General features: G+C 48.1%; 1 protein-coding gene across 2 annotated transcripts in view; it reads right to left on the bottom strand.

The window, feature by feature from the left end:
• Positions 1-7,649: 7,649 nt before the first annotated feature.
• Positions 7,650-10,473, bottom strand: part of UQCC1 (ubiquinol-cytochrome c reductase complex assembly factor 1) — a 47,495-nt gene continuing 44,671 nt past the window's right edge. For both annotated transcript variants that reach the window (XM_074571805.1, XM_074571806.1), the window contains one exon: positions 7,650-8,907. In XM_074571805.1, the coding sequence (XP_074427906.1) occupies positions 8,773-8,907 (135 nt within the window). In that variant the 3' untranslated portion in view covers positions 7,650-8,772. The remainder of the gene's footprint in view (positions 8,908-10,473) is intronic.

The raw sequence follows: 10,473 nt of genomic DNA, 5'->3' as shown, positions 1-10,473 counted from the left end.
TTGAGCTGCTCCTGCCCTTTCCTTGTAACTGATTTCGCGTACTGCCCTCGCCTTCCCTCCCGAGAGGTCCCCACCCTGGGCCGAGCAGGCTCTAACCTGTTTTGTCCCTCATTGTGCTCACAGTGGAAATGCAGATGCTGAAACTTGTTCCTCTTGAAATTCGCTCCAAATCAAACATGCTTCTCAGTGTCAGTTATAATGAAATACAAATATCCCGAGTGGATAATCAGACCCGGCCAAGAAACTCATTTATCCCTGAACCACAGCTAATGCCCCTCCTTCGTGTTTCTTGGGAGCCTGGGCTCTGGTAGGCTGGCACCCGGCAAAAAAGCCAAAACATCATCTTTTTTGATATCCCAGGGTCACAGTATTGGTATGAAGCACAGCAGGAACCTTAGCACAGCTCAGATACCACAGGGTACAGGAGCAACAGCTCATGTGGTCTTTTAGCATCTCCCCAGAGATCCTTCACGGGAGGGACTTTCAAACTTAGGAGCCTGGTGCTGCGTGAGTGATGATAGCGTCCACATGCTGTGTATTCTGGGATTAGTTAATTCCAGCTTCCCCAAAGCATCATGGAGCTATTTCTGGAGAAACAGTACGGGCAGACATTAATACGTGATTTAAAGCGCCGTGTTTGGAATGCACCGCCCGGAACACAGCACAGTACGCAAAAAACTGTGCAGAGGAAGCCCACCGGAGTCCCCAGCCTGCACCGCGGGCCTCCCCCACCACGCTCAGCTCACTTACCCTGCAGCTACTCAACCCCACAGAGGCTAAATAGGGAATGAAGAACTGGCTGGATACTTGATCTAATCAGCTAAGCTTTTATCTGCAAGTTACAAAACCTCCGTAGATTAAACTCATCCAGGCTAAATTAAGTCATCTAAAAGCTAAATGTCTGCTCTCTAATAATCACCAAGTCAATGAAGAGAGACAGCCGTGCCTAAGTGTGAACCAGCACATTCAGGCACCAAGTCAGCTGGGATGGATCATGTCCCCAGGGGACTCTCGCTCTCCATGGACTACAGTTGGAGCAGGACGATTAGTTCAGATTAGCTGTCTGGTCTTTAGATCCCTGAAGTCAGAATAAACTCCTACTGGGACTGTGCAAACTGCAACAACAGAAGCAAAGGAACATTCAGTCAGAAAATTTAAGTTGCCAGCCAGAGCTGTGCCGCAAGTGCAAACTGAGCAGCTGCGGACAGAAGATACGGAATAAAAGTATAAAGCTGCTGCCATAGAAGTGTTACAGGTGTAAATCAGTGTTAGAGCAGTTTAAAAAATAACATTAACTTAAAATGTGAGATGAACAGCCAAACACAATGTAAGGAAATTTGGGGGAAAAACGAAGGGGCTGTAACACGATGGGCCTTTTTCTGGAGCTGCTTTGCTTGGTGGTAACATAAAAGAAGGGTCACATCACCTGACTATTTGCCTTGCTAAAGAGCGGAAAAAAAGTCATCGAATGCATGTTTTCTGCCAGATAAACAACTGATTCTCTAAAGCAAAGGGATTTCCACTGACTGCAGATGGTGTTTGGTAATGATCTACTCTCCCTCCAGTAATTTCTCGTGGACCTCAGCACATGAAAGCACAAATGATGTAAACATCTCCAGCCGAGCTCGTCAGGTTGGGCTTCTTCAACGGTGGTGGGGAGCAGCAGCTCTCCAGGAAGCGAGTTCCCTTACCCTGCAGCAGGCATCTGAAACAGGCCAGGTGGAATGGGCCACGGAAGGGCTTATCACTCCCCACGGAGCAGAAGGAGAGCTTGGGCTGCCCGAGTCAGCAGCAGAGGTTTACCATGCAGACATCTAAAATTAGATGAGAGGTGTCCTGTCCCTGCTGTCTGGCAAAGAGATAAGTGGCTGTAATTGTCACTCCACAGACTGGTTGCCAACACAGGATGTGGGAATCCCATCAGCCGGTTTTTACCAGCTAAAAGCTAAAAGGATCTTATCTGGAAGCGTTGTCTACAATCAACAGAGAAAAACAAGGGGAAAATTCTCCCTGGCTAAACGCACACCCCAGGTCCCACTTCCAAGTCAGTGTCCCTAGGTAGCTGTAGTCTAGCTGATAGCCCAGCTCAGTCGGGATCCAAGCATTAGGCAATACTGCGTTCTTGTGTCCCACTACAGACGTTCTTCGAGCTCACCAAACACAAACACCTCACCTGGGCTTTCCACAAAATGTACCTGCTGCTTCCTCTTCAAGCACAAATGGCAGGGAACCTGCCAACTTGTTTCACGATAGTAGAGTTCTTGGAGAGCACTCCCCCAGGAACGCAAGAAGCCAGATTTGCTTTTCCCCCCTCTCCTTATTTCAGACTGAAACCCACATCTTCCACCACAAAACATTGTGCTGCTCAAACACACTTATCTATAGGCATTTCTGGAAGGCACCTGCAGAGCAACGTTCCACTGTGCAGAACTGACTGGCTAGACGTAAGCAGCAAGCACAGCTAGATAAGAAAAGTCCAAATTTTAGTTACTGCGCTGAGATCTGTGTCACTGCTGAACTCACAGAGCAGTGAGGCGGCAAGTTTTTGTCTGAGGTTCCTGAACACAGCGTTACAGAACCGTTCTTCTAAACACAGCAGCAGCACACAAATTCCTTGTTTCATTTTTTTCTCTTCGTATGTTAAGACTCCTACAAGTCAGGGGAGAGGCAGCTTTGCACCCAGCAGAAGGAGGGCACAGGACACCGGTTGCCAGCTGTAGGCCAAACGATTCTAACCACTCCCGATGGCAGGGAAGGTGGACAACCCGACCTCCTCCACTGGCTCCCTGCTCAGTCCTGCGCCCAGCATGTAAGTTCTTTCCAGTTGCCGCTCTGAGGTGCCCACCACCCACGTGCCACGTAGGGAAGCCAATGTGGGGTGGGCTCTGGTGGCCCTCCAAGGTCCAGCCCTGAGCTGCTCGGGGTGCCGGTTCACAGCTGTCGTGAGAAGGACCACAGCGTGCCTCTTCCCCGGGCTGCTCCCCTGTACGGAACACGTGAAAAAGCACTTTCAGACAACCTCTTCCTTCTCTCCTTCCAAAGGAAATACACAGAAATACAACTGGGCATTGTCACACCAGTGGGTCTAGTTACCAGCAGGAAGAGGGTACGAAGGGAAGGATGTGGGACAATGAGCAAATCCTCCTAAGATGCCTGGCTTCGACAGGATGTGGAGCAGCCCAGGAGGCTGGCAGGTGGGACGAGGAATGAACGAGCCCAGCTCACTCTTTCAGTCAGTGACATAATCATTAATGAAGGCTTTGCATATGCCAGACTCCGTGCTTCCTAAATAAGCGTAAAGGAGCTCTTACCTCCTGGGAGAGCTGCAGCAGCACATCAACACCAACAGGACCCAGCCTCAGTAACAGGTTGCAGGGTCCTCCTACATGAACGTACGTCCCTGCACGAGACAATAAGAACAGGACAGTGGATATTTCTGGCTCCTGCACGCAAGTGCAGGAAATTGCTTACACCAGTCTGGCCCAGCCCCTCAAGCAGATCTGTTGCCACTTGACCTAAACTCCCTGGCAGCTCCCGGCATGTCACACCTGGAGCAGCCACTGAAATGCAACAGCAGAAGGTGGAATCACGCTCCTGTGAGCTCCTGCTCTGCATTCCCAGTGAAAGGATGAGGCCCAAACGTCTCTTCTGTCCCACAAATGAGCAGAGCAAGCTGTTAAGCAGGTTGAAGGACTGCAAGCAAAACGAGTACTCCCTCAACATGTTGAGCAACTTCAGGAAGAACGCATGTACAATGCACAGGACAGCCCTAAACACCTGGAGAAGGGGTAGTGGTAAAAAAAAGCTCACCAGAGGAGTCTGGGAAGGATCATGAGACTATTAATACGCGACTGGCCCATCCCAGCGCAGGAGGCCAGGCAGCCCAGGGCGCCCATGGGCAATACTCCCTGTGCAGGCAGAGAGGTGGATCCTTCACAAGCACAGCACGATTGTCCAAGCAGCAGAGCCTACCCCCAGCTCACCTTGAGCCTCAGGGTCTTTCTGATGTCCTTGACAACTTTCCCAGGCTCCTGCGTAAGCTCCTGCCCTCTCCTTGACTTCTCAGACATTCAGGAACAGACAGCCAGCGCTGAGGGGTAGGCTGTGCAGACACAACATGCACAAAAGATGAGGATATTGGTCCCTAAGGCACACCGCAGAGCGGCAGACATACCATCACCCAGACCACTGGAAGAGGTGTTAATCTCGCCACAGGACACCAATGGCCCTGTCGAGCCCGATGCAGCGCTGCTCAGCAGGAAGGATGGGTCACAGGTGCAAGGCAGTCTCTCGTAGAGAAAAGAGCAGAACAGTCTTGATTAAAGTTTATCATACAAGAAGGCAACAGAGATCAGACAAAGCCAGGCAAATGCGAAGAGGCAAATGGGGAGGGCAGGAGCCTCTACAGGGGAGTGTCTACCAAGAAAAGAGCTGCCACCAGCATCATCCAAAAAAACCCATGTACTAGGCCAAGACCACAACCAAACATCTGCAACGGGGCCCGAGAAGCTGGAGAACATCACAACAGGCGACTGCTGTGTTCCTGGCACAACTCTAGTAGCGGAAGAGTTAGAAAGGCACTCGGTAATTTCTAGGTATTAACATTTATGAACTGCCAATGCTGGTATTTTTGTCTTCCTGGATGAAAGTACACACGGCCCAGTTTCGGAGCTGAAGACGGCAGTGAATTGCTCAGCGTACCTGTAGAGGGGACCAGCAAACTCCTCCAAACGCTCACCCAGTACTTCAGTTCATCTCCCAAATGCAGAAAACCTCTGCGACATGCTGAGGATTAAACTGGTCCCACAGAAATGCTACAAGTAGACTGTGCCAAGTCTATGTTGATTTGAATTTCTGAAAGTGGGCCTCCTCTGCAGGGTTTTGGAAGCTGGAGAGTGTAGAAAAATATGACCGTGTGTCACAGGGTATGGCGTGGCTCCCTCTACCCCTCTAAGTGGTGTCATGCAGTGGGACACATCACAGGGACCACGCTTGCAGAACCAGCCACCATGACAGGCTGAGAGAGCTGGGGGTGTTCAGCCTGGAGAAGAGAAGGCTCCGGGGAGACCTTAGAGCCCCTTCCAGTCCCTGAAGGATCCTACAGGAAAGCTGGGGAGGGACTGTTGGCAAGGGCATGTAGCAATAGGATGAGGGACAATGGTTTAAACTCGAGCAGGGCAGGGTTAGATTAGACATTAGAATGAAGTTCTTTACACTGAGGGTGGTGAGACACTGGCCCAGGTTGCCCAGAGAGGTGGGGGAGGCCCCATCCCTGGAGACATTCAAGGCCGGGCCTGATGAGGCCCCGAGCAACCTGATCGAGTTCAAGATGTCCCTGCTTACTGCAGGGGGGTTGGACTAGATGGCCTTTAAAGGTCCCCTCCAACCCAACACATTCTATGTTCTATGATCCCCTGCCAGCTGATGCTTACCCACCCATGCCCTTGCTATTCTTCATCTACTCTACATTCATCTAATTTAAAGCTCTGGTGGAAAATTTTGCTCTTGCTCACATCTCCAATTTCTGCTTACCTTACTTGCCAAGCCAAAGGCAGAGTGAGACAAGTCCATGGTTAAGTCCAACTGCTATGTCAGTTCTGACCCGAGGGCTCGGTGGGGCAGAAGCACGACTACAAACCTCACTTGGTAGAAGACGAGGAGTTGGAAATCTGGGAAGTGGTAACTGCACTTTAACAGGGCTTAGGCACCTGGACAGCACAGGAAACACGGAGATCATCAAGGCCCCTGTGCTTTCTTTTCTGCTTACAGAAACAAGAAAGCCAAGTTCGAGCTGAAATAACGAGAGCTTCCTACAGGCTCATGGCTCTTGCTTTTAAGACACCTGAGAAAGTCAAGGGAACAAGTCCTTTGGAACAATAAGTGATGCCCAAATTCCATATACGAGATAGGAGCTCAGGTTGGATGATGAAGTGCTCAACACGGCTCCTTCCAGAAGAAACACGCAGCCATATATTCACTTAAAATACACTAAGTGTCCTCAAGCCAATGCTCTGAGACCACTTTCAAAAAACCCAACTGCATAGACAAAGATCTGTCCATAAGCAAAATAACTTCAATCATTCCCTCTGCAAAATCCTCGAAAACAGGAAAAGATGGGCTTTTCAATGTTTGGTTAAGACCCCTGCGTTCTGCTGCACGTGAGGCAGTACTATACACGGGCAGCATTTTTACGTGCTAATCGCGGCTGCTGTGATGCTTGCAAGGTGCAGGTTTTGCTACTGGGAATGCATTCTCTCTCAAGGACTGTAAATTCTGGTTGTAAAGATGTCTTATACATAAGATACGGGCAAGGCACATTTCTCGCCTATTGGCACGCCACCCCCAAGAGTAAGAGAGAGGGTCATATTCTACATCCAAAGCCCATCTCCAGGTAACTCATGGCTGGGAAGCAAAGTCTTCTCTTGTCCTACGTAGCCTCTGGTGTACTTTTCCTCTTTAACAGATCACCCTTTTAATTCATAGACAGTTTCTGCCTTATTCTCTTAACAGGCCCCGCACACTCCTGGCCAAAACACACCCCGAGCACTGGCTCGGCTCTGCAACAGCAGGGGGTGGTGAAGGCATTTTATGGAACGAGCAGAGCACTATGATTATAGGCCTTTATTCTCATATTAATAAAAAGCACAAAAGCAGATGCCAGGGACCATAATCCGGCTCCGTGATTTCTGGAGCCTCCTGCCCATAAATACAGGAGGAGGTTCGATGCTGACTGCGCAGCTGCCCCGCAGTGGGAACACAAAGACATTGTCACCTCCAGCCTCGTGGTCCACGCATCCCGCCACCTTGCTGGCTTCACGGCCCCAGCACCACAGACGCTGCACGAGCACCAGGCTGGATGGTGGTGTTCTCCCGGCCCCGTGTTCCCATGGCATGGATAACACGAGCCCAGGTTTAAATTACATAGCAGGAAAGGGGTTAAAGTTTAAACGACTGTTTTGTATATGAATTAACGTATGTAGCTTTGAGCCAAAATATCTACCATTAATTTTTCCACCTATTTCAGGAGCAGTAAGATACACAAAGTAAAGTTTATTTTGGTACTTGGTATACTTCACTCTCATTAAAAATAAATTAATCAGCAAATTCCTACGCAGCTCAGTCTTCCTTTATGTAAATACAACCCAGCTGTAATGAATTACAAGGTGTTATTATCTCACACACACTGTATAATACTTCACACATAAGAGGTTTCTCTGCTTAGCTCAGCTTTCAACAAAAGCATCTTAAATAAACTGCAAGCAAGTTGTTTGGTCTGTAATGTTTTCACAGAGAAGGGATACACCTCACACATAGAGGGTTTCTTTACATGACTCATTTTATAACAAGTTAAACGGAGGAAGTTCGCCTTGGAAAAAAAATAACAAAATGCCTTTTTTATACACAGAAGGCTCCCTAAGAGAAGATTTTAAAAAAAAAAAAAAAAAAAGGCAAGCCAGTGTTTGGGAGCCTATATTCTGCATCCCGCTGCTCTTTACACAGAGAAGGGATGTCAAATATTCCCCAAAACACACAACATGAAGAAAGCAGCTTCAGAGGAAGAACAGGCACAGCCAGGCACAGCCACGCTTTCACCAGATTAAGGAGTCACAAATTAAGGATTAATTTCACAAATTAAGCATTACCACCTCTGACTTTTGTTTAATAGTTTTATTAGGAATAAATCCTGATATTATAGGGCTTATTCTTATCAAAAGCACAGAGGGCACAGAAAACACATACCCATTCAATGTCGCCCAGACTGACATTTATTATGGAGTAGGATTTTAGACAGGAGAGAAATGAAAACTGTTTTTGTCACTGACCTGGAAACAGCCCGGTGAACCATCCCCCTGCGCGGTGCACCTCGGCCTCCGCTGACCTCATCAGCGGAGCTCTTGCTCCTGTAATTACTACCTTGGCGTCATCTGCCTGCACGGCCACATAAAGTTTTCACTGGCGTTGACAGGTCTTGTTAAAAGGCCCTGGACCACTGCTTTGGGGGAGGGAGGACAGCACGGTCCCGTCCCACCGAGAGCCATGGGCAGAACCAGGGAAGTTCTTTTCATAAAGGAATTCTTAGACCACAACTCTAAAGAGAACATGGAAATATCAGCAAGGCAGACTGAAATACCAAGTATCTGAGGCAGATATTAGTGACAGCCCAGCCACATTTTGGACTTTATTCTCATTATAACGACAAGAGTCGTAGGGGATTACTAGGGACTGTGCATTATTCTTTGCATCCTCCTATCCCTGTGCAACACAGCAGAGAGTTCCTAAAAAGGATTTTCACAGAAGACCCTTCAGAATCTGTTAAAGCAATTCTTAACTCCACTAAAGCAAAAACGGACCATTCCGTCTTGATACCAGGCTTTTAAAATACATTAACATCTAATAGGCAAAGCTCAGATTTGCATTCACCACCATTCAGCGAGCAGAGGAACACTGCTGTGTCTCCATGTAGCAGCTCTCCAAAGAAGGCAAAGGACAGCAGTGTCTCCTTGAGATAACTCTAAGTCATGGCAAAACATCTGGTTCCCTAAAGACAGAAGGCAGGTCTTTCAGTTTGTCAGCGAGGAGCCCTCAGTGCCATAAAAAGGGCAGAGGTTCTCAAACCAACTAGCATTTATTGGCAGGTGAATATTCAGAAGAGTACAGATGTCCCATCTGCTACTGAGTCACCACAGATAGGACATCTAATTACATATTTTCTTTTCAACAGCAGATTTTCCTTCCTGACCCCACTGATAGAAGTGGCAGGCGCCGGCGCCCTCAGAGTCCTTCGTCATTGTAAACAGGGGAATGGGGCTTGAGGATGCTGCGGGCGTTGCTCTCCACCAGCGGCCGCCAGCTCACCTCGCCCGTCAGCAGCAGGTCCTCCCCGCTCAGCGCATCCAGGTGCTGCACCTGCAAGGACAGGACATTAGCGCAAGGTGTCCCATCACCCATTCAAGCTCCTCAGGAGCTACGTAAACCATAAAGCAAGCAGTACAGGGAGATTTTAGTGTACTTTGACATTTGGATGAGGTAGAGGTAGACCTAAAGAGATAATTGAGGACTGCGTAAGTGTCATGGAAAGGCTGGGAGATAAGTATCTGCAGATCCACTGGAGTTAACTGCGTAAGGCCTTCTCCTAACACCTTAGCTAATGCTTCCTCTGAAAGTTTGGCAACACGACAAAGAAGCACCACACAAAGCTGACACGAGTCATTTCATCTTCCTGGCAGTTAATTCAGATGACAGACTGTAGTACCATCACCTACATGGAGTGCCCTCATAAAAGGGTTTCGCATAGACCAAAACTACAGAAAAAAAGCCCAACCAGCAGGGAGCATCTAGTGACAGGGCATGCTCTAGTGACAGAGATTGTAGAGGGGTTTTTTTTTTTTGGGGTGTGTGTATGGTTGGACTTGATGATCTCAAAGGTCCTTTCCAACCATGAAGATTCCATGATTCTATGATCTGAGAGTTATAATATAAAAGCACATGAGCTGGAGGAGATGAGCATGGAATGAACGCTCATTCTCGCAATACAAGAAATACTTGGGACCAAACGAAATTTTAAGGTGCAATGTAAGCAAAATAAAAAACCTCTTCTCACATACCATAGGGTGAACCTGCTGCCACAGGACACTGCAAAGGGACGGGGGGGGAGTGAGGGGGGAAGGGGGAAAAAGTCCATCAAGGGTCAGTAAAAGACAAAACCACCACCTCTGGCTCAGGAATTCTGTGAACAAAGATTGCTAGGAGAGCTGACCAGGGAAACAGTACACATGCTTGCCCTGTTACTGCATTCTTCTCTGGCATCCGCTAATAGCCACTGTTAAAGACAGGATCAGCAAGAAATTGTGGGAAAGACCTTGTACACCATGCTTACTACAAACAAAAGGTAATTCAACCAGGAATTTCTCAAGAGAGGAAAGAATACACCAATGGCCACAGAGGGTCAGACCAAAGAGCCACCTAAGCACAATATCTTGTTTCTGACAGTCATCAACAGGGGATCCCCCAGGAGCAGTTACATACAATGCATGCAGCCAACGTTATTTTCCTTGTTTATTTTCCCTTCCTCTCAAAATTTGTTAGGTTGGGGATTTTGAGCTGGAAGTGGTTGTGGATTTAATAGCCCTGCACACGCTTCTCTTCCATGAACCTTGCCACTGGGTTTGGGACCCACCTGCAATCGTAGCATCCCAAACAACCTGCGTCTACATTACGTGCCCACCTTCTTGTATCAGTAAACAGCCTTTCCTTGCTCACCTTTCACATGCCTTCAAGATTTCCCAGAGCTGTCTCATATGCTTTCTCAGCTGTTTTTCAGGCAGATCCTACTCATTGCTAACAAAGGAGCTGTTTCATGTCGCCCTTATGTTTCTTCTCTGAGCCGTCTTCAGTTCAGTATTTATCTTTCTTGATGGTCAGAATCCAAACTATACACATTATTCAAGATCACAAGGGTACCATGGATTTAAA

This window comes from Larus michahellis, unplaced genomic scaffold (genome assembly GCF_964199755.1).
Source record: "Larus michahellis unplaced genomic scaffold, bLarMic1.1 SCAFFOLD_157, whole genome shotgun sequence".
NCBI classification, from domain to species: Eukaryota; Metazoa; Chordata; class Aves; order Charadriiformes; family Laridae; genus Larus; species Larus michahellis.
This window is presented reverse-complemented; position numbering and strand designations above follow the sequence as displayed.